This window comes from Phyllopteryx taeniolatus, chromosome 21 (assembly GCF_024500385.1).
Source record: "Phyllopteryx taeniolatus isolate TA_2022b chromosome 21, UOR_Ptae_1.2, whole genome shotgun sequence".
In the NCBI taxonomy this organism is placed as follows: Eukaryota; Metazoa; Chordata; class Actinopteri; order Syngnathiformes; family Syngnathidae; genus Phyllopteryx; species Phyllopteryx taeniolatus.
Window position 1 is genome coordinate 11998641 of NC_084522.1, and position 25230 is coordinate 12023870.

General features: G+C 40.7%; 1 protein-coding gene across 6 annotated transcripts in view; it reads left to right on the plus strand.

The window, feature by feature from the left end:
* Positions 1-25230, plus strand: part of LOC133470906 (ephrin type-A receptor 7-like) — a 361573-nt gene that overhangs the window by 279662 nt on the left and 56681 nt on the right. For 5 of the 6 annotated variants that reach the window (XM_061759845.1, XM_061759847.1, XM_061759850.1 and 2 more), the window contains one exon: positions 24431-24586. In XM_061759845.1, the coding sequence (XP_061615829.1) occupies positions 24431-24586 (156 nt within the window). Of the gene's footprint in view, positions 1-20177; positions 21071-24430; positions 24587-25230 lie in introns of those variants that run through there. The other variant, XM_061759849.1, reaches the window with a different exon arrangement.

Here is a 25230-nt window from a genome sequence, read left to right on the forward strand (position 1 = left end):
ACCAGAACCCCGCTGCTTCCCTCAGAGGCAGCTTCTAACATTATCTATTTGACTTTCTTTTTATTCCTGGACTTTTTTGTGATCTTAAAATGCCAGTGTTGTCCCGATCCAATCACGAGATCGGAACTTGGGGCCGATCGTGCCGTTTCCAGTTAATAAGTATCAGGTGAACATTATCTTTAAAGGTCACAAAGTGACAAAATAATCCTGTGTGACAGAGATATTGCTAAATTGAACTGTCATAGCTTAGTTTTGTATTACATTTATATCTTCTCTTTTTTCCCCTTCTTAATGCAGTGAAAATGTATGGGATCAGAACTCAGTATCAGCAGATACTTAAAATCAAGCGACTCAGACCCGAGTGCAATAAAATGTGATCATAACAACCCTATGAAATGCACAACATTGAAGGATGAATTTTAAGTGTTGGAACGCACCCACGCAGTTCAGGTTACATGCCAAAAGAGTTATTTTATTTTTTTAAAAGATTGAGCATCTCATATTCACCGTAACGTCCAGGTTGTATGTGCTGGACAAATCAATAAAAGTCTCATTTTATGTTTCCCGTCTTATGGAAGCGGTACCCTCTCACGCTTCTGCCGCGTATGATCGCCTCATCTTTTTCCTCCGCTTCGAAGCTGCAAAGAAAAGCCTCTCGACATCCGCAATGCTCCGGAGAGCAGGGTTGTTTTAAATCAACACTTTCACTGAAAAGTTGCACAACAAAAGTAAATAAAGAATACAGATGTAACGCCCGCGCTAACTTCCAAAGCACTTGACCTCCTGATGGAAAGCAAGCATGGAAAACCCCATCGCTCCTCACTCGCACTCCTTCCTCCCCCATTCCGTCTCTTCTGCTCTGCCTGAGGTGCTCCCTCTGGATCAGACATGACTTGTCACGAAAGCGCCGTAATCCCTCCATTACAAAGTGACCAGTGTATGTGTGTCTGTGTGTGTGTTCATGTGCGCGCGTATGTTTGTACATGTCTCTCGGGCTATGGCCTACATTGAATTATTCATGAAGCATGTTTATTCCTTCTCCTTTACTGGCGCTTTCTCTCATTTGGCTCTTTCTGTGCCTGCAACGCCCACACTACCACTTTCAAATCACCCCCTCTCACGCCACTTTCTGCAGTTTCCATGTGCTCTCTCCTTGTATGACCCTGCTTCTAGTTGCTAACTGACAGTGGGTCTCACGCTATGTCAGCATCCCTTAACACACTTAAGCGTGATTGCCGTTCTACACGCACACGCCATGAGCTAAATGCAGTGGAGTACAGTCTGGATTTCTGTGTGCACTTGTCTGTGTCTTTTATTTCATGGACCGATTTTCTTTTTTGTGAAAGTCAACAGACAGTAAAGAGACAGATACACATGTCAGAGTGGATCACTGTACTCAGGTCAGTATTATTATGCATGCAACAAATGTAGAACTCCCGCAAGTCTGGGATGAACAAGGATACATTGTCTGACATTTGTTCGGGTGTGAGATATGTAATCAACATCACTTTGATAATTGTACACACTGCATGGCCTCAATACCTCAATACCAAACCAGTATACCTGCATATTTTTCATATTATATCTTGATATCATGCCCCACAATATTAGCAACATCTCTCAATATGATGCAGCTTTTGACTTCCTATTGTTCCATATATGCAAATAAAATATGTCCATTTAATTTGTTTGCAGGAAAATTATTATTTGTTTTAGATCTCATTCATTACCATTTGGAATGAAATGAATGTGTGTACATAAACAGAAGTGGCCAGCGTCTGCTGCGCCTCCAAATCAAACAAAATTAGGTGTGGACTCACCAGATTAGATATGGAGCACATGTGCTGCTGCTGCCAATGTGTGCATTTGTGTGCATCGATAGCTATGAAGCCACTTCAAATAAGCAAACATCTACATGTGTTGTAACTCTCAACAGAAGCTCTCTAGACTGCCTGGTTTTCATTTGAATAATCAGTGTGTTCTAAAGATTTAGTGGTAACTATTTTTTCATCATTTTAAGCAGTGCACTTGCAAAGCCCTGGAGCAAGTCCACTTGTTTACTTCGCCATTGCAAAGTCAATGTAATTGGCAGCCTCTGTCTGTCTCCCCTCCCAAACCAACACCAACAACCAATCACCTTCAATAAACGAGAGACTGGTACTAATAAAAAAAGGATGTATGTTGCGACCAATAGCTTGTGTCATTTATCGACCACTGCGTGTCCTGCTCCTTTGTCGCACCGTATTTTTACCAGTGTGTGTGTGTGTGTGCAGTTGTGGTTCAAGGTCATGCATTATTTGGCAACGCCAGGCGGTGCATTCAATATGTAGTACTTGCATTTTCATTGTTTGTGTGTGCTAAAATCTTTATAACTGAGCTTGTTTGTTTTTTTGTGTGAACGTGGAGCATTAAGACAGGCTCAGCTGTGTCAGCTTAAAAAAGGGGGAGGAAGGAGAAATTTCAATAAAGGTTTGTTTTCGCAAGCTGAGAGAAGCATGACTTGTTGAAATTACCCAGCAGGCGTGATGGCCTTTTTCGGTTTGTAACTATGAATACGGGGCCCATTTAAAGCCATCATCAGATGCCATTGCAATCAAATTGTAGCGCCTCTGAATGGTAGAGATTACTGTTAAATAACCATTTTAAGGGAATTGTTTAAGCAATGTCTGGATATATAGTGGTATAAACAGCCCATAGAAAACTAATCCTATAGGAATATATTCATAAAACCAACAAATCAAAACCTTCAGATGAGGAAACCTAAACAAGCAATATAAGCTGTGTTATCAGTAATAAGACGTGACGTTTGCATGCTTTTGTGCTTGTGTGGGTTTTCTCTGTGATATCAGGCTTCCTCCAACATTTCAAAATCATGCATGTTAGCTGAATTGAACGTGTCTAATTTTGTGTGCCCTGCAGTCGGTTGACTAGGGTGGAAGACTCTTTCCTCTTTTTTGTCCTCTTCCCTTTCCTTCCGTCCATCTGGTTGCAGCTTTGAGCCAAATGAGAACTTTGCTCCTGGTGTACATGGCGGTTCCGTACAGTCAGGCCTGTGGTCCAGACTTAAACACCAGCATTTGTTCTGACCCCACCAGCTGCTCAAACTGCCCCTTGTCCTTCCTTTCTACACGGACGCCTCAGCCTGGACCTCACGTCTTCCCGAGTTTAAAATGATCGTTTCCCTCCCCCAGATGACTGCAGCATCAATAGTTGTTGCATAACTGTGACTTTATTTGTTGGGACTTGACTGGTGTGCACTCGTATCTTAGGAGCATTTGGAATGGGTTTCTTTAAGCTGTGATGTGCCTGAGGCTTCACTGTGAGCCCCGTATGTGTGTACTGTGTGAGCGTGTTGAGCATAAGAGGACTTGACTGTGCATGTGATGTCAGCGTCGTCGCATCGCTTGCTCATGCCACTTCCTTTCTAATGAACTGTCACACAGTCGCCTCTGTCCGGCCGGAACAGTTAGAACATGTGTCTGGATGGAATGGATAGATGTGGTGTGTGTTAGTACTGAAAGCATTTGTGTGTTGAGTTCCGTTTCACAAGATGACCGGAGGGATATCCTCTCAATTATAACAACAGTATTCAATAATATGCAATAATATTTTCAATTTCATTTCGATTTTCATTAATTGATTCACAGCATTCTTTTTTTAAAGCATGCTTACTCGATAGATTCACGAGACCAAAGAGTAACACAATGAAGCCTTTGTAAAATTAATGTTCCCTTTTGATTACACCTTCTTTTGAAGTGTTTTTATTATTCTGTCTCTGCTACAGCTTTGTTTGACATTGGGGTTATATTTTACATCCATCCATCCATTATCTGAGCGGCTTCTCCTCACTAGGGCCGCGGGCGTGCTGGAGCCTATCCCAGCTGTCATCGGGAAGGAGGCGGGGTACACCCTGAACTGGTTGCCAGCCAATCGCAGGGCACATACAAACAAACAACCATTCGCACTCACATTCACACCCACGGACAATTTAGAGTCTCCAATTAATGCATGTTTTTGGGATGTGGGAGGAAACCGGAGTGCCCGGAGAAAACCCACGCAGGCACGGGGAGAACATGCAAACTTCACACAGGCGGGCCCGGGGATTGAACCCCAGACCTCAGAACTGTGAGGCAGACGCTCTAAACCAGTCGTTCACCGTGCAGCCTTGTATTTTACAATGGTGTTGAATTTTCCCTGCATCATTCTGAGAGGAGTTCTCAATATGTTGTCTGAAGTCACTAAATATGATAAACAATCTGTTGCAATAGTAAACAATCAAACCTTGAACTGGATCCATTAGATTGTGAAACGTACCTAATGTTGTGGCCAGTGAGTGTATACTGTATGTTGTCATTTTATGGCTTAATATTAGCATTTGACTATATATAATGTACAGTACATTTAAAAGTCAGATCTGACATGCTTGTATTATGTACCACTGCTAATAATATATGCCCTGTGATCATGGTGACGAGTCCAGTGCGTTCCTCATCTCTTGCCCAAAGTTAGTTGCGTTAGGCTCCATCTCTCTTTCGACTCTAATGAGGAAACGTATGCATAGATGGAGGCTCATTATATACACACACATTCATTTTTGGCATCTTGTATACATCTATACTCACGTTGTACTCATTGCACCTTCTGCATTCAATACTTAAAATTCCTCATTTCTTGTTAGACACTAATGACATTTCACAACTGTCTACCTCCACAGTGATAATATAGTTGAATCTAATCGAATGAGCTCACTTGTGTAAGCATTCCATCTAACTACAAATACTAAGTGCTAATAGGAGCCTCGATGATTTGCCTTTCGCTATTGTGCTGCACATGGTTTGAAAAGTTGCTGTGTAACAGCTTCATATACGTTTTAATGCATGAACTACTGATTGTGTACCTCTCTGTGTACTGATATCAGTTCATTGAACACGATTTAGATGGATAACTGGCGCTGTGGGGATTTTTTTCTTGTTACTTAGCTACACTTTAATTCTTTAAGGGCAGATAGTCCATAGCCATTTGTGTAATGATAACCTGAAACTTTAAATTGATTATTGTGGCTGTCTGAGCGTGGATGTATATATATATATATATATATATATATATATATATATATATATATATATATACACATATATATACATTCGTTCATGCATCGCAGTGTTTTGTTTTGATGAGACTCCAAAGCATACCTTGTGTCTGATGGCATTTCATAATGTTTTTAGTCCACAATATTGTGTCTGCTGCTCTTTTTGCTCTTTCAGTTGCACGCATTCATGTTTAACAAACAGTGCGTCAAAGGGGGAGAGAGCATGGGAGAATAAAACAAATGCCACTGAGCTTGTGTGCACTTAACGTCTATATGAGTGTCTCCTCAACATTCTCATGGTCAGTGTTGCTTTTGTTTCCCTCTCACAGCACTGTTGCATGGCATTTTTTTTCCGTACTGTTGACCTTCATGTGTCAGCTAGCTTTGTCCTTGTTTGAGGTATAATTGTGTCTGCATTTCTGTCTCCTCTGTGTGGCTGTAAGAGAAAAGGATGATACTAACAGGTACTGAATGAGAATATTAAATGCTGTCCAGCTTCATCCTTAAATCTCTCACATACGCTTTGTGCACATTTTACTCTCCTTCTTCCTCTCAAGCTATGGCCATCACTGCTCATAAACCCCTCATCATGTCTACAAGCAGCTCAGCTCTGTTGGGGGTTCCAGTCCACTTGGGCTTGATTCCCTTTGGTCATGTTGTGGTCATGTCACATTAAGCGCCAACAATTCTTGTGTCAGCAGCTTCCGACAACCCCCGCTTCCTCACTCTCCACACATACAGATGCACACTACTGCCTCTAAATGCTCCTGTTTAGTCAATTGCTACTGATATCCGTGATGGTTTGCTGTGCTTGTATTTCTCTACGCAACATGCCCTTGGTGCTCCAGACAGTTTGTCCCTCAAGGATGTGGTTTGACTCTTTGTAATAAAAGAGGCAGTGGCTTAAACAACGCTGTGCACACAGTGTGTTGTACGTCATGTTTATCACTAGAGCTGCGCAAGTTTAATGTTACCACATAAAGAAAAACAACTGAAGTCAATTTGAGTATTAATCCACATTCAGGACCACCGTACACAACTAATGCAGTAGGTCATTCTGGATTTGTTTACAATTAATTAAGGCGGCTGTTTTTCTGAACTATATTTTTAACATGGTAATTTGACTTGTACATTCTTAATTGTCACAATGTGAAATTAATTTAACCAATCATATGAATGAATGAATCAATGAATGGTAATTCATAAAACACTTTACCTTAACTCGGATAAAAAGTATGCTAGACAGTTACTTCCCAAAACCTCTGTCTCGTGATCTTATTACATCATCACTTCTTGCAACACCTCTTCATTTCTTCTTTTGGAATATGATATTTGAACGGAGGTTTCTTGAGGTATTCTTAGGTGTCAATATCCCCTCATGAAGATGTTAAGTCTTACAGAAAAAGCTCATATTTGACAAGCTTCCACATTTATGTGTGCATGACTACAAAAATGTTCAAAGGTTAAGATCCGCTTATCTGAATCAATCAGAATCATTTTCGCTTTGGTTTCAAATCTCAGTGTTGAACTCATCATATATATATATTTCAGCTTGAGCACTTCACTAACTTCATTTCCATGGCAACAGTTTACCTTCCCCAAAGGTTCCCTAAGCAGGAATCAGTGTAATTTAGTAGCATGTGTAAAACTCCCAATTTTGCTTGTAATCATTCAAGGCAATCATTTCCACAACAAACAACAACGTCATGAATACAGATTCCATCTCAACTGTGCCAATGGACTGGCTGTAAGTTAGAGAAGGAAAAGTAGTGTAAATAAAAGTGCGAACTCTGTGCAAAGTTGCTAGCAAGAAAGCTGGAGGCGTATTTGTAGTACATATTAAGTGGTAGATGGTGGTGGGCGTTTCTGCTTCTGGGTTTGCACTGGGTCCCGACATCATATGTGTTTGTGTGCTCGGATGCTTTGCTTTGCTGTGCTTTTCATTTTGGTCTTGGATCGTGGCCATTCCTCACAGAATCGCTACGTTCCCGCCGCTCTTCCCTCAGGGCACAGAGATACTGAGAGATATTAATGGCAAGAGTGGTGGGAGGAAAGAGAGACTGCGAGTGAACAGGAGGAGGTGTACAAAGTTGAATGAGAGGGAACATGGACCAAGTTGAGCTGGTGAAACGCTAAGATGGATGGATGGAGGAGAGTGGTCGGCAGAGGTCAGCGGAGAGAAAGCGATGCGGGTCAACAGCAGACAAGAAGAAGAGCAGATGAGTTGGAGGGTGGATGGGGAAGGCTCGGTTGCAGATGGATAAGTATTTTGGCAAGTAAACTGGAAGTTGCTGGCAGTTACCCAACCATGTTTGAAAAATAATCAGTTTCGTCGCCTTTCATGCCTGCATCTCCCTTTTTCAGACTGCTCAAGCACTTTTTTCTTTTCACTTCCTCTTGATTCCATTTCCTTTCTCCCCAAAGTAGCAGCAAAAAGGAGTCATTTGCAAATGATACATTGAGAATGTGGAATCGCTTGAAATCATCCATCCATCCATTATCTGAGCCGCGTCTCCTCACTAGGGTCGCGGGCGTGCTGGAGCCTATCCCAGCTGTCATGGGGCAGGAGGCGGGGTACACCCTGAACTGGTTGCCAGCCAATCGCAGGGCACATACAAACAAACAACCATTCGCACTCACAGTCATGCCTAAGGGGAATTTAGAGTCCCCAATTAATGCATGTTTTTGGGATGTGGGAGGAAACCGGAGTGCCCGGAGAAAACCCACGCAGGCACGGGGAGAACATGCAAACTCCACACAGGCGGGGACGGGGATTGAACCCCGCACCTCAGAACTGTGAGGCTGACGCTCTAACCAGTCGGCCACCGTGCCGCCGCTTGAAATCATAATATCCTAAAAAAAAAAATGACCACCTCGTTAGCTCTGTTCACATTATTTATGTCGCTGCAAAAACCAAAAGTTCAGTTGTACCCAAATTGACCGTGTGTGAGGACAACTGGCTGATGGGGTGAAGGCAGCGTTGTAACAAGGACATGGCACTTTGTGTGTGTGTGTGTGTGTGTGTGTGTGCGCGCGCGCAATTGTGTGCTTGCATGTGTAAATTGAGCCTGCGTGTGTGTGTGTGTGTGTGCGCGCGCGCGTGTTTGCACGGACAAACAGATTGGATAAGACTGTGATTTTTATGTAGCTCAGTCAAGCGTACAGATTCCTGCTTTTTTTTTTTGCATAATCAGGGTATTTGTTCCAAGAAAGGACTAAACAGTGAGTGGAAACTTGGAATGTGCGGCATGCAGATGGTTTAATCTGAACACCAGTCAGTATCTGGTGTGACCTCCATTTTCCTCAAGCAGTGCAACACATCTTCGTATAGAGTTGATCTGGTTGTTGATTGTGGCCTGTTAAATGTTGGCCCTCTCCTCTTCGACGTCTGTGCAAAATTGCTGGATATTGGCAGGACGATCCAGAGCATCCCAAACATGCTCAATCAAAAAAATATATATTCACTCAATCACTCACTTAATATTCAATTCAGTTCTAATAGTATGTGTCAGGGGCTGTCAGGATTTGCTGCTATTTGTCATACAATTAAGGAGGAGGAACTGATAACATTCACTTCTTGTGAAATATATTTATTAAAACAATACATCATAAAGTTGAAAATAGTTGGACGATTCATCAGCAGTTGCGCTGTCAGCAATTATTACTTTTGAACTCTAGTTAACATAAGAATTCAAACAGTCATCCATCAAATACTTCATTTATTGATCATTTCAATCCACATGAGGTATTTTAAGGGCTTTCTTTTATGGGCAGGAAACTAATGCTACAGGATGTCAATAATCTGTTAGGTGGAAAAAAGAGGATACAGTAGTGGAGTAATTCTTCACACTGACACCAGTTTTTGTACAAAAAAAGGCAACTAAAATGTGTGTTCCGCACAGTTTGTTTTTGCTGCAATGATGATTCAGTCATGAGTCTCTCTATTAGAAATGCAGTACTCCAAAAGTACAATCGTTAGCAAGCACGGGGCTCATCCTGCATGCGGTTTTGGCTCCGTAGACAATAACCGTTTAACAGCTGCGCTCTGACCGTGAGGCTGAGTTAAAAATACAGAAAGAAAGTTCTATTGATTCTCTGCTCATACACAGCCACACCTACACTCAAAAGTCCACTTTGGCTTGGCTCCTTGGTGCTTGCAAAAGTAAATTCGGAGGGAGGAGGCTTTCAGCCAGCGAGTGGAAAGGAGGGGATGCTGCTGTACTGCTGGAGGGGAGGGAGAGATCGATACACTCGGACACACGTAAATGCGCACACGCACACACAGTAACACTCCCACACAGTAGCTAAATATGCTGCCAGTTTCTATGCCCTCCATCACCTTATATTTTCACACTTGGTTAGTGTAGTTTTTTAAAAATATTTTACACGTCAGTGACTGTTTCTATGAACTGGTAAATGTTGAATACAAATATATCATATTTTTGTTCTCAAATTATCACTTTTAAAGCAACAATATTTCATATTTTTTACTTGAAACACGAGCCCCAGTCTATATGCGCACGTCACGTCAGCAAACCCAGAACACAGGTTAGCAGACTTCTTCTATGTGTTGTGCTAACAAGCATAACTACAGGTTGATGACATGAGAGTTTGAAACCGAGCTTTCAAAAATTGTGTTTTATTTATGTCTGGTGTCTTTGGACGCATGTTAAATAAATACTTGTATATCCTTGATTCATACAAATGTGACACGATATACGTAAACATTGGCTAGTGTCATCTTCGGTGGGTCTGTGGTGACATCTTGTGTTCCATTAAAAGACACTGTAGACATTTAAAGTTCCTACGGGTGCTTTCTGCTTTATCACATTCTCCTGTTATAGGGTTCCACCATTTACCCTTGCCGGAAGGAAGTGCTTTCACCTGTTTTGGAAAAACGTGGAAGTTGCTTCTGCATATTTGGATTATCCGGATTTGGATAAGGATGATATCATTTTTGCCATAGCCATGGTCACCTTGCAAAATGTGCTTATGCGATCTGTAATGTTGTTGGACCAGCCTGGACACCTCGTGTTGTGTTAATCTTAGCAATTAGTTATACCATAGGATTGTATGTATTTTAATTCACTCTAGGCTATTGGTCAACAACATACGCAGCACCATTCCTTAAAATGCATAGACTGACTACAGTGTCATCCAAAATATCTTTCTAAATGTGACTGAAAATGAGGCCTTATTTTCTGCAAATTCGAAGGACACATTTGATGAGTCGAAAGCATCTCCACCTTTATCCATCCAACTTTGTGTCGTGCTTAAATTGTGCATTTGCCCAGCTCTCATCAATTTGTAAACCAGGGAAATAGGCATTATCTTGCAGTTATTTGCTCTCAGTCGTTTAGTCGTGAAAACACACCAAGTGAATGATCGTTTATCTCACTCCAGGCTGTTAACATTACAGGCCTGGCATAACTGTCACTGCTTGTTCATGTTGGCTGTCTAGACGTTATAATTATACAGATTCTATACAGTGTTTTATGTCATAGCTGATATTGTAGATATTGAGGGGGGGAACGACGCAACAGCAACGCCTCACTCACGTGCGTGTGTGCGTCTGTGTCTGCATGTACACACCGATATGCAACATAATGTTTCTGGCATACTGGATGAGTCACTTTCTGGTTAAGGTTGGCTCTAGATGTTAATGTCTGGATAATGACCTTGCTAAGAATTAGCTTGAGTGGTCTGGTTTTTCTATGGTATGTTCTTGGTAATGGTTATTTTTCGGTCAAACTAGGATGGAGCCATGTTCTGAATGGCTATTAAGTTATTAAAATGGTATTTTAAAAAAGTGGATCAAGAGAAGACTAATTGCTGGACAAAAAACAAATAACGGTATTACTTTCGTCACCTCTTGTCCACGAATTGCTTTTTTTTCTTATGCAGACACACACCTCATCCCCCCATCTCATTGGTTTGTTTGCTCAATCTCTTAATTGCTTGACTTCTCTCCCTTGACTCCTAATGACGCCATGATGTCTTAATTAAATGGCTGCTTTGATGGAGGAAGGCACCAGATAGAGGAATGCGGTGTAGTGGCGAGTTATGGGTGATAGAGATTAATAAAGAAAAAAAAATCTGTTAATTACACAACCGGGTCAAGGCTGCTTTGCCTTCGAAGCTTAAAGACGGCCTCTGATTGTCTTGCAAGGCCTCATTTTTTAAATTCACACAGCAGGGAATATGAAATATGGTAATTGTGGTCGCATTAAATTTTGCTGCTAACCCTATCACAGGGAGCATTTGCAAAGATGATTCAGTGACTGAAAATGATTGATGAGCATTTCCAGTATTTCTAGTGTTAAAAAAAATACAACTAATGCTTTAGTGTTCTAGGTCATTGGTTGTCAAACTTTTTGCACTAAGGACCACCTAACTCTGCAAGTACCACCAACATTAAAATACATTAGGTAGTAGGCCTAAGTGTTCAGCAAAAAAAAACGAGTTTTTATTCTTAAAAGGTTGTAACATTATGCAAATTAAAATTAATTAAATATAGGAAAAATAAAACAAATACATATTAATTAAGTATTGTACATAAGCATTCAATAAAAAATGCACTTCAATAAAGTTCTTAAAGATGAGATGAAGATAAATATAACTGAACTGCATGTAAAAAAAACATGTACTTGGAAAAAGAAATACCATTTAGCTACAAGCTTTAGTCTATTTTCTAATTGTATTTCCTGTTTTATCCATCCATCCATTATCTGAGCCGCTTCTCCTCACTAGGGTCGCGGGCATGCTGGAGCCTATCCCAGCTATCATCGGGCAGGAGGCGGGGTACGCCCTGAACTGGTTGCCAGCCAATCGCAGGGCACATAGAAACAAACAACCATCCGCACTCACATTCACACCTACGGGCAATTTAGAGTCTCCAATTAATGCATGTTTTTTTTGGGATGTGGGAGGAAACCGGAGTGCCCGGAGAAAACCCACGCAGGCAGGGGGAGAACATGCAAACTCCACACAGGCGGGGACGGGGATTGAACCCTGACGCTCTAACCAGTCGTCCACCGTGCCGCCCCTTCCTGTTTTAAATGTTTTGAATTTTATTTGTATTGAATTTAGTAATTCTTTTGCATATACCACCAGAGAGAGACCCATGTACCACTTGTGTTACTCGTACCACACTTTAAGAATCCCCATTGTAGGACATATTTCATTGTGTACGACAATACGGGCAAACTAAGCGTTTCAAAGTGTTTATTTTCACGTGTTTGATATTCATGTATTTGAGATTTGATCCCTGACATGGAGCTCGGCCATTAAAACCAGTCGGGGGGCTTGTGGGTTTGATGGGAGGATCAGCCCACCTCATCCATCTCCTTGATGGACCACCTGTTCTTAATTACATGGGGTCTTGTTCACACACATGCACATGCACACGTGCACATACGCACCACACAGAGTGAATGCGCCCACACATGGTGCACACCCCATCCTAAAGCATTTGACACCGTTCCTTACGTGAAGTGAAAACACTTAATCAGCCTTATGGTCTTGGTGACCCCCCCCCCCACCACCATAACCATCCATCTACTGTAATGGCATGTTTTTTAATAACTTTGGGGCGAACTGAACAAATGCGGTAGAACCGTGATCCCGACAGGTACTTCAAATGTTGCTTTTTCAAGGTTACGGTGTACTTTCAAATAAATTGCATGAAACTATAAGGCTTCATCATCAGATAATTTCACCATCCTTTCTGCTATCTCCTCTGCCGATGGCCAACTCATGGCTTTGCATGCCATTGTCTCCGGCCTCCATTTACGTTCTAGATTTCTTAAAGTACTTGAACATTTGACTGAGGAAAACAAAGTCTATGGACCCTGAACTTATTGGATGATCAAAAAAAGGCTTTTCAGAGCCTTTAACAGTGCCGCGTTGACATCATAAAACGTGTGACTTCACTTTTATTCATATTTGAGTGTTTTTCATTTCCCTACTTGGAAAGTAATCCCCCACTCCCCTCCAACTCCTTCTCGTCCTCATCTCATCCTTGATAGAGATGAATGATCATCTTTGGCCACTGAGAAAGCCAGCATGTGCATAATCATACTTGTGCCATTCTCATAAATCATCTGCTAATATGCTCTAATAGATGCACCCAGACCTTTTATATCAGACGTTAATGTATACAGGTACTAATATCCATAATCTTCAAGCCTTTTTTTCTATCTTGTGACTCTAATAGGTGTCTTCAAGGGATGAGGAACTGTTAAAATCCTTGACCTCATTTTTCTTATTCAAAAAAAGATGCCCGACAGTTTCTTCTTCTTCTTTTCCTCCAGTTGAAGTTACAGTATAGAACCGCACTAGTCTACACTCCTGGGGATTGAATTTATCTGGTCAGGATTTTTCCATATCTGGGTCACAGTCTCAATTGCGCCATGAAGAAGAAGAAGAAGAAAAAAAAAAGGGGTGGTGGGACGGGTTGGACTCATTCAAGTATACATCCCACAGTTGAATTGGCAGATTCAAAAGGAATCAAATAATAAAATAAAATGGCCATGTCATAACAGACTGCAGGCTGAAGATAATACTTGTTAATTTCCATAACCAGGCCATATTCCACACCCATATGCAAATGAAGGTCCACACAAAACAAAACATTCAACATCCTATTCACTTCCTATTTGCCCAAATGCCTCCTCAGCGAATCTGATTAGCCTCCCACTGCATATATTATAGAAGGTTGTGGAAATAACCTGATCTAATCAAAGGTGTCACAGTAAATTATGAACCAAATTAAGACATTTTTGTAAAAGGAAAAAAAAAAATTGCTCATTCCTATTAAATGTTATATTTGTATGTCTAGTGCTCTACAAAAACACAAATGAGTGTTGTATCACATGCATCCCGTCTCTTCGTAACTCTGTGGTTTTGGAATATTAAATAGCCACAGCACAAACATTCTGCAGGTATGCTATGTGGCTTGTGATACATTTTTATGCATTGAAAATTGGAAGTAGTAAAGGGTGACATTACACAATGCCTTTGCAAAGCAGGAACGGTGTCTAAAAGGCTGTGAGCGTGCCTAACCTTCGGCAGCATTACAAATCAATATTACTTCTCTTACCTAAGCTGTCTTTGCTCTGAAGGAGAAATTGCGTGTTAGTGAAATGTGACAAGCAAGCGATGCACACGCACACATGTGCACACAAAATAAACACACACACACACACACACACACCACCCCAATGGTGTAACTGTCAAAAAGAAGCAGAACATCGAATCTCATTTCTCAAAGCGCTCGACCTGAAATTTGCTGACATTCTCATGCAAACATGTTTGCTAACAACTGCTGCTATGGCTATAATGCCAGTGATGAGGACTCTTGTGCACAGACATACTTACACATTATGCTCATATGTAAGAGTATAAAGAATTCTGATGGATGTGTCTCCCCCGCCCCACTTCCTTAACGCTGACAATAATCTTATTTTGCTCTTTTCCTGCAAGCCACTTGAAACACATCCTGCCAGTGCACTTTACGGTCTGATTATGGCTGCTTAGTGTCTTCTAAATTGATTTGAAAGAGAGATTCTTCAGCACATATCACAACCAATCAGTGAATCTTCAAGTGAACTAATTATATTGTCACTGGCAGCATCAGTCGCAAGTTAAGTTTCCCTCACAAGTGATGAAGAATGCTGTTGTCAGCTCAGCCTAGATTTTAAATTTGCTATTTAATATTGCATTAGACACTATGCAGCCAATGATTGACTGTACTTACACCTGCACAATCTTATGAGATACGATGGACATGAGACCGGATGGGCAAACGTAACGGCTATGATTGTCATTGTCGGCTGGGCAGATTTTTAAACTGTCAAAAGAAATTTCCCATCGCAGTCACTGTATGGAGTACAAACCTCAAACCCGGTCATAGTCAAAGAGTGTGAATTAAAACAAAATAGTGACAGCACGCAAGATGATGTGTCAAAACTGGTCTGTTGTATTTCCCCAGCATCTCACTGTCCTTTCAAGTTTTGTCATGTTTTGCCGCGTTTGGTGAGTTTTGTCCCGTTTTGCCTTGTTTTGTCATGGTTCTCAAGGAAAGCAAGCGTGTACGTTAGCTGTTTTGTCTCGTTCCATCATGGCATGTCCAGATGTGTGATGCAGTAATTTTACGGAGCCCTTGTGATACTGCACGTTTGCCTTCTACTTCAGTTTGACATAGTGCTTGCGGTCTGGGAGGGGGTATAAAGCAAGGTCTGGCAGGGGAGCTTTATTCAAGTGTGCTGTGGCCACAATTGTGTTCTGAAGCTGCCCAACGTCCAACTATTGACAAGACCCTTGACAGAATGTGGAAAAAATGTCAGACCTTGATCAGAACTTGAGAAATGTGAGGGACTCCATCAGTATGTGAGGGGCCTGCAGGGAACGTATTGGCAGCAGTGGTAGACTGCTGGCCAAACTGTTCTGTGCATTTGAGCCTCTGGGACTCAGCAGCGCCTTTCCAATGTGCTCCATCACGAGTATAGTGATAGACCGTGAGAAAACTTGAATACGGAAAAGAAAAAAAGAAAATGGCCAAAATCCTACACTGCACTATGTTTCGGACAAATGAGGCTGCCGTGGCTGCTGGGTTGATAGCCAGGCAAAGGTTTCTTTAGAGAGCCCCACAGTCCGTGCAATTAACATAAGTATGAACAACATTATAGCAAAGTCTATGCCTCTACGTGAGAAGAATTGGAGAAGAAAACCTTGATAGAAGAGGACTTTGAAGAAATGGTAGATCTATAGAGATGGCAAGTGACTGGGTCAGGGCAGTGCATGTTTGGCTGGGCACACAACTAATAGCAGTCAAGGAGATGAAAAAGGAGGAAGGTAAACATTAGATTTAGGCAAGGAGAAGATGACAACTTAGGGCAAATAGAAGACAAAGCTCTGTCAACAGTTCCTGATTGACATCTGTGTTTGATGCCCTACAGTTTACTCACTTCTGGTCCCAAGTGAGTGAGCATGTGTTCATAAAGTAGAATTGTTGGATTGTGTTGTATTTTTGGTGATTTGCCTACATTAGGTCAATATACACTAATTGGCCACAACATTAACACCTGCAGAGTCTAATGAGATCCAATAAAGAAGAGGTTTTTAAAAGTGCTGCCCTTTTAAAGCAATTATGTTCTGTTTTAATGTTCTGTTTGTAATTTGTTGTAGTGGTATGAATTTCGGCGGCACGGTGGACGACTGGTTAGAGCGTCAGCCTCACAGTTCTGAGGACCCGGGTTCAATCCCCGGCCCCGCCTGTGTGGAGTTTGCATGTTCTCCCCGTGCCTGCGTGGGTTTTCTCCGGGCACTCCGGTTTCCTCCCACATCCCCAAAAAAAACATGCATTAATTGGAGACTCTAAATTGCCCATAGGTGTGAATGTGAGTGCGAATGGTTGTTTGTTTGTATGTGCCCTGCGATTGACCAGTATGCCCGATAGATTGGACAGACATGTCACTTTAGCCTAGTGATGTAACAGAAGAACACTTTGTCGCGTCTGTATTGTGATATAACTACGCTGGTAATGTCAACTGTTCCCTCTCTAAGTGCAGGCCTCAGTGAGCAGGCCACTGAACAAATGTGTGAGTGGTCTGCCTTTTGTGTGTTTTTTTATGTTGCGATGTGTTGCGTCTGTGTGTTACATTCTGCATGTCAGCAGAATTAGAAGCGTCTCCAGTGTAAAGTTCAGACACAGCACTGCTGACATTAATACTCCCAGTTATCCTCCTGTGCTCTCCGTGTGATGTCAGTCTGCGGTAACCAGAGCAGAACCACGAATAAAATGAGAAGGCAAAGCTTTGACCTGAATGGTGCACAGCTCAGAGCTTGAGCTCCCTGATTACATTGTAAGGCAGCAGTCAGTCACTGAGTGGACTCCAATGATGTCTTTACTTCTCAGCTAATAGCAGGGATTTATCCCCTAATTCAGTCATATCTTCAAAGCGGTGAGACACATTATCACGATGCATGCAGTGCGAGGGACAATTGTTCTTCAAAAGTCACACTGTAAAGATGTCACAAAGGTTTTTTTTTTTTTTTTTCCTCTCCACTATTTACTTAATGTTAGCCTGTTATACATAAAACAAAACTTGAATCAGGTGGTTTACTTACTAGGGTCACTGTTTTACTGTCAGGCAAAATGTTGCACGCACCATCCACTTGACTTTACCAACCTACAATATAGTGATGTTGAAGGGCACATTTAGAATAATTGTTTTTTTATCATTATAAAGCTATTGAACACATGATGCCTTAAGTATGTGCAAAGGAATGTAAAATGTTAAATTCCAAGTTTTGTGGCCACTGACCGGTTCGTGCATGTGTGTTATTTGTGGTCTGTGTTTATGTTTTTATTGAACTTACAGTTTGATATTGCATATGAATACTACGCAGTATATGCACAGCATGATGTGGCTTTTACTTACAACAGCTTGTGTTTTGCTGACTTCTTTATGTGCAAACACAAGAGAGAGGTTCAAAAATGCTCATTGCTGGGCTGGTGGAAGATACCCATGCTAAAGGTTCACATGTTAGCGGGTATGGATACTTAACTCGCTGTAGGCGTTGGCAGCCCACATTACACCCCTGCATGATTTCTTTTTGTGTTCCATAAGGGCTAGACTATAGAAAAACCTGCACCATCACATTCTATGATAAAATCTGAACAGGTATAATAACAGGCCTATCATTTCAGAATTTTAATAATAATCTGCTTTAGCGTGCAAGGCTTAAATGGATCAGTCATTCCTTCCCAAACCTCCTACCTCTCTGACACCAAGCACCTGAGTTTGTGTGTCAGTGCAAAAGAGACCTTCATCGTAATAAGTATTCATTTTGCACAACTTAAAGCTGCCTACTTGCTGAAAGAATTAGCATCGGAATCAGCATCAGGCGCACGAAGGGCATTGATGTGAATTAAAGCGCTCTGAATTATTAATTTCCACCTGCTGGAATCACATCCTGCCTCCCTTGTATCTCTCCTTCACGCCATTACCTCTCTCACCCCTCTACCTTTTTATCATCGTAAATCCAAACACCCTGACATTTCAAATCAATGTTAAGTGATACGATGACACTGTCATTTAATATGTATTGTTTTTGATGTCCCCAACAAAGATCGGTAAAGATGTTTATGAAGCAGTCCTCTTGTAGTTTAATTATTGTGGGCAATCAGCAGGGCTCACATTTATTGTGTTAAGTGCTTCATGATTTATTAATGTTCATGTTTAAGGTTAATGGAAGCAAGCGAAAATAAGAACGAAACCTCAAATTGATTCCTTTCTCAAAGGCTAAAGTCTACCTTATGACCTTATACTTTTTGAAGTCACAATATATTGTGTTAACTGAACTGGAATATTAGTGTTACACCAACTCTGGTGTTATGTGTGCATTGTTTGGTTTTAATAAGAAAAATAACATTAATTTTAATATCAAATATCTGTACAAATGCCAATATCTAACCAGCTTCAACTAAAGTAGCTTTATTGTTTATGGTGGTAGTTTGAAGTTCATTACTAATGTGAACATACTTTAACATTTAAATACATCTGACTTATTTATTTTTTCTTTCATACTGTCGTTTTTTGCAGTCACCAGAATTATGCATTTTTTTTTTAACCATTAATATAAAAAAAATGTACAATACTTGAGCAGTTGTTGAAGGAGCGGCCATTTCAATTTTCCTTATAAACGAGTTGTAAGATTTTGTTTTTCACATTGTAGAATTTATGGGTGTGACTGAGAATATTCAGTCATATGGCGGAGTAGAGGGGGAACAGTTAATTGACAATTAATCAATTATCAAATTAATCAACTATTTTGATTATCGATTAATCGTTTACAGACCTTGTTTGACTTAAAATTGTCAAAATCCTCTGAATTTCAGCCTCTCAACAGTGAACCCTCTCATATTTCTGTAGTCCTCCATGAAAGCAGACTGACGACAGACAGACTAAGGCTAAAGGCTAGTTGCATGAACTGATGAAGCCTGCTCTGATGAGAGGCAAAACATCTTCTGAGACAACCTATCGATTCAAGCCCTGAGAATTAAATTACCTAGATGTATGAGAATGTTCACAGGCTATGAACATGTACAATTGAATGCATATCCAATGGTCCATACCGTCCAAACAAAAGTTATATTGTTTTGAAAGTTTTAGTTGTGTCACACAATCCTTTATGCTTTCCAATTGGTTTGTAAAAATGCCAACATGCCAAGTTAACCAGGATGAAATATAGAAAGTGCAGTGTACTGTGTTGAATCGAATCACTCTGCAAACCATGACCAAGATTACAAACCAATCATCTGATTAATGGAGAAAGTGAACTATATAGACGTGAAAGCAATCTAAAATGTAAAATGTGCTTTGGTGCAATCCAGAGAACCACATTAAAAGTGTGAACACATCCTCACTTCCCTCTGGCTTTAAAGCATTTCTACATGACAGGCCATGCCACAGTCGCTTATATTCCCACTATAGAAGACCTCAGTCTCGTTCGCTGTCAGCTCAAACGGCTGTTTCTTTCACTGACTCTCATCTGTATGCACTGCATGTTTGCTTATCAGTAGTCTGACTCTGTCTATCTGTCAAACTGAAGGAGTCCATTTTCCCTCGCTGTTTATTGTCCTCTCTTTGCACAGTACGTAGCCCACCATCTCGCATGAATCTGTCCGTGCGTCCGTCTGTTTCTCCTCACTGTCCCTCACAGCAGTCGGTCTCACGCTACACCCCCCATCTTGGAATGAAACTGCATATCTTTAGTCTAACACCTTGAAGGAAGAGATCTAAATATGTGCGTGTGCACATGTACTGCCGTGTTGCGTTTAATCGAGCCTCCCAGTCCACTCAAAGTGATCAGTTGGTTTGCCAGCTGTCCTGGCAGATCTCTCCTTCTGTCTCTTCTCCCTAAAACTCTCATTTCCAGTTAACACAAAGTATATATCTAAGCAATAAAAAGGCAAATCAAGGATTACAAACACTTTGTCTAATGATTTGAATGATCTCGTTTGAAAGCTTTATTTCCTTCCCTGCCCTAATGCTTTTCTTGAGATTCCACATTTTATTGACAGATGGCTGCTGGTCCATTTTGAGTGACGTGACATTGCACGGCATTGACTTTCGGCAGCCCTGTGAATGACCCTTCGCTGTGGAAGATGATTGGCAGCGTACGAAACCAGCCTCCTTTGTTATCCGAGCAGCTCATATTGTGCCGATAGAGCCTCTATTTTAAAACACCGGGTGGGGTGGTGAAATGAAGAGAGAAGTCGTAAATGCAACCATCTTATCTATGTTACAAATACTTCTCTATGCCAGAAAATGCAAAAACACTTTTGTTTTCTCATGGATGAATACAGAATTGCAGCTGTTCACTTACTTGATGTTCTTGGCGTGGTGGAGGAAGGGTGGTAGGAGAACATTCTGGAACAAAGACTGTATTTCAGTGCTGTTTCTGTTATGTCCCCAGGCTTGGCTTAATGGTTAGCTAAAACCGAGAGGCTTTTCACTGCTGTGAAACAACAGACATTAAAAAGTCGATTACAGGGTTCTTATAGAGAAAAGAAAGACATTGCCAATCTTACGTGCACGAAACATACGTGTTGGTCAAATATTGAATCAATATGTAATCGCCAGGCTTTTGTGCAGACAGTGTTTTGCGTGATGTGTAAAAGACACAGCTAATTTTATTGTGCCTCTTGTCTGTTACTGTAAATAAAGCACACAATACGTGGGGTAATTTCAAATATTCTTGTCACGGATAGTTGTTCTTTTTTTTGTTGCAGTCATTTTGTACCGTGTTTCAGATTTTGAATCTTAATATGGATTAACGCTACATTTTATGCTTTCATAGATGCACACATCTTCCATCCATCCATTTTCTGTACCGCTTTATCCCCACCAGGGTCACGGGCGTGCTGGAGCCTATCCCAGCTATCTTAATTTTCAATTTTCAATCATATGGTAAGAGAAAAGTGAAGTAATACATGTAAATCCAATCTTCCAAATTATTTTAAATTCAATCCTGTATCCTCATGTTTATCCAGAAGTGAAGCAAAATTAAATAGCTTCCTCCACGGCCCATCTTCTACTACAAAGTAGGAGTATTACATTTAAATTTAAAACAATTGTTTTCATACGTGAATAAAGTCCTAACTTTAACAAGTGCTGTAAATGTTGAAGTTCCCACATGAATGTAACAGTCTGAGACCAGTACCGGCGCTTTCTCTGGACACACGCCATATACAGTATTTGTAACACTTAATATAATGATATTAAGTGGTATGGCATATAAATATTTTATAAACTATTGGTTACAAATATTTTTTTTAAATTAGTACTTATGTGAAATATGATTGTTTTGTAAAATGAAGGTGTTTTCCTTGTAATATTAAACAAATAAAGTTGTGGCTAGAATATGTACCATATTCCTCCAAAAGCTTCTTTCTAAATGTGTTTTATTTGTTGTGCAATCCAAACAAATGATGAAAATATTAATGAGATATAAGTAATGAATCAAATATATATTTATTGAAGGACTACGCAATCTGTGTAGTCTCTTTTGCATCTGGTTAGAGTCATCAATCATATTCTCTATTCATATTGCCTTTTTGTATGATCGTCTCCAGATCATGTTAACAACAACCACAACAATTGACTAATGTTCCTACACTTAAGTTTTGGCATGAGATGCATTTGATTCTATGGTTCTAATACTGTATATAGCAGACTCATCATGACTGATGAGGCATTGACATTAGAGTCCGATTTACAAATGCAGGAGCCAAACAGAGCGATGTGGCAGGCTGACATTAAAAAGTGGTAGAAATTCATATCAGCATTCTTTTCACACACATAATCTTTGGCCATAAGGACTGTTGGATTTCCAGGGATTTAGAAAGAGTGTGTATTGCAATGTATTACTTATTCAATAGGCTACTCATTAGATTTCCAAGTTGTGTGCGGAAAAAAATACATTTTAATAAGCCAGTCCTTATGTGTGTGCAACTCAGTTCTAAAAGAACGGGTTATTTTTTTTACCTGATGTTTGAAGCAGATCTTCCAGTTCCGGTGTTGGGCTTTTTAAAAAATTATTATTAATTAGATCCGTTTTCGAGACATTTTTAAGGTTAGATATATATTCCATAAAGGTTTAGACTAAACCACTTGATGGGTATGGTTCTGATTAGAAGAACGGCAGCAACTCTAATCCGTGTCTTTAGTGTGGCAAAGTAGTCTGCCTCACCTTGCACTTTTTTTTAATCTGCAGTTTTATGAGCTCACCAAAACACCAAAAAATAAATACATTTGCCTGACAATGGAAAATGAGTGCACATTAAACATTTATTAAAACATTATATTGGAGACATATAGAGAGACAGAAATAGGCACCTGCCAATAACAAGCTGCCTCAAACCAGTTAGTGAGGGGTTGCGCAATCTGAGATGAGGTTAGGCCGCTCGCTGCCGCACTTCGCATATCGCCCATGTATTTGAACAGGGTATAAATAAAAATAAGCAATTTTGAAATCATGCACCTTATTGGACTCAAAAAGAATTAAGAAAATAAGAAACAAAATATAGAACCCAGACCAGAGAACTAAAATCTAAATGAATTTGATTTCACATCATTATATGGCTCTGTCTTACTGCCTCCTCTGCACATCCATGCTTCACTGCTGTGCTGGCTTTTCTGTACTATACATGTTATGAGTCTGACTCATACTTACATATTAAGGAATTGCGCTACACCAATGTAACCCTGTAAGACATTCAAGGTTCTTGAGCTCATTTTCAATGTCGGCATATGCTACATGCACAAGACGCAGCGCCAGGAGTTAAGGTGTTTTGTATTGCTCAAGCGTCCTTCAACAGGACTTAAACTGCACTGGGAGTGAAATTTCCAATTGTTAGACAGCAACTTTGCCACCTGAGGTGTGCCTCTCCTGCATAGCCAAGTAGGGGGCTTTCCATGAGGTAGACTCCACAGCCATTCGGTAGCATTCAGCGGGTAGGATTTGTGGTGATCCTTGAAGCCCACCTTATTTATGTACTGCTCATGAGAGTACATAGCCTGCAGGATAGCTTTGGACAGGTGCTACTTAATTTATACAGCATCCACTTTGTGGGTGTAAAGAAAGTTATAGCTGGGGAAGCAAAACAAACTATGAACAAACACCTTCACATGAGACAAGATTTTAGTCATATGGTATGCTTGTCCAGTGTAAAGCCTGACAATATGTTAACAAGGATTTTTGGGGGTGGAGGTCAGTGATTGTCTTTTTCTTCTTTTTAAATTTTGTCTTAAAAATACTCTATCTGTCTGCGTGTTGACAGCCTGATTATTAAAATTGGTTTAAGCCTAAAGAGTTAACTCTGAAAGAAGGATACCAATGGGAGGTTATATGTTTTTGAAGGGAATGAAGGGAGCCAGAATGCAATGCAGAGTAGAGAGGAAGCTGCTAATGCATGCCCATTGTTTATAATATAGTCTCAGAAGAGAGATCAGAGTATTGAGCAGGAGCTGGCATCCTGATTTCACACCCATTATCACCTGCTCCAAAGGCATGGCAAGTGGAAAATGAAACTGCATAGCGAGAGAGTGCGAAATAACCACTTTTTATTCTGCGTGTTTATGTGAGCCATCTTGTCACGCGTGCATTGAGCTTCATTAAGCTCCTGTTGCATGGCGTGTAGTGTACTCGCATGTAAGGTCATAAGTGCTTATCGCCCTCAACCATATTCCCACCTTTTGTAGTCGCTCCCTCAAGTGTAGCAGTTACACTTGAGAATGTTGCAGATACTTCAAACGTCTTGCAAATAGAGTGGGGCGACTGAAAACAACACCCCAAAATGGAGTTTGAGGCTTTCAAAACTGTAGGCTGGCACAGTCCTCCAAGGTTTTTTTTTTAATCATTATTTAGAGTTTCTCCCAAGCGCTCTTTGAAACGCTCACTTGTGCCGACCACTGATCACACGTGATGTGAAAATTGTTCCTGTCAAATGGATTTAGGCAAAGTCTTCTTTTCTCGTCTGCGCTTCCCTGCGGATTCACTCACGTACTCTTTCATTCCTCCATTTGTTCTTATTTTCACACTTTCAAGAACTAATGCCTGGAATCTGAAGTGCAGTTACACACCAAGTCAACAATAATACTAATTTTAAATCAGTATTTGTTTTAAATATTACAATTGTTATAATACAATAAAGCATGTTTGCAGTATTGCAAGAATATTGTTGTAACTTTCTTCCTCTATATAATAAGATAAGTGGTGCACAGGTGCGCATGTGCAGATTGCCCTAGCTGATGTTTTATGTGTTTCTTGCAGCATGTCCCCCTGGATCATACAAGATGTCCTCCAGGCAGCAGGAGTGCTTTCCCTGTCCAGCAAACAGTGTTTCCGAGGATGAGGGCTCAGTGGTGTGTGTGTGCCAAGAGGACCACTTCAGAACCCCGCTGGACTCCCCCTCCTCACCATGCACACGTAATAATAATTTACATTTGTTTACATGTGGCTCCTGAAGCATCATCGTCCGCTTGGAATTTTCTTGCAATCTTGCTTATGGAAGCTTTTGCATGAAATGAGCAATTGTATGCCTGTCACTTGGTTATTCTGGATGTTCAGCAGTATGTCGCTCCACCATTTCCTTGTTAAGGAAATACTTAAGTCATGTATTTTACTCTATAGCCTCTTATCTGTCACCTCTTCATCTAACCTGCAACCTCCTCTCGTACTGCCGTTTTTGAATATCCATCCTCATCCTTTATTCAATTTTTCTGCTCCTCCTCATCCCTTCATTCCACATCTCATCTGTCTCTCTCCACCACAGCCTTCACCCCTCCTTCACCTTCTGTACCTGCCCTGCTATTGTATTGCATTGAAAAATTGCCAAGCACGCCCCAAGACAAAGACAGTATGCATCATGTCCTTTGTCTTTTTTTTTTTTTTTTTTTTTTTTCTCCCCCAGGAAACTAATGTGATATGTTTTCCAGCCAGTGACCCATGCACACTTCTCATTTATTTATTGAAATTACTTTTTCGGGCTTGTTTCATTTTGTGGGAATTTATCTCCACAATCATATCAAGAATGTGAAGATAGCTAAATCCAGTCCGCATTTGATATGACT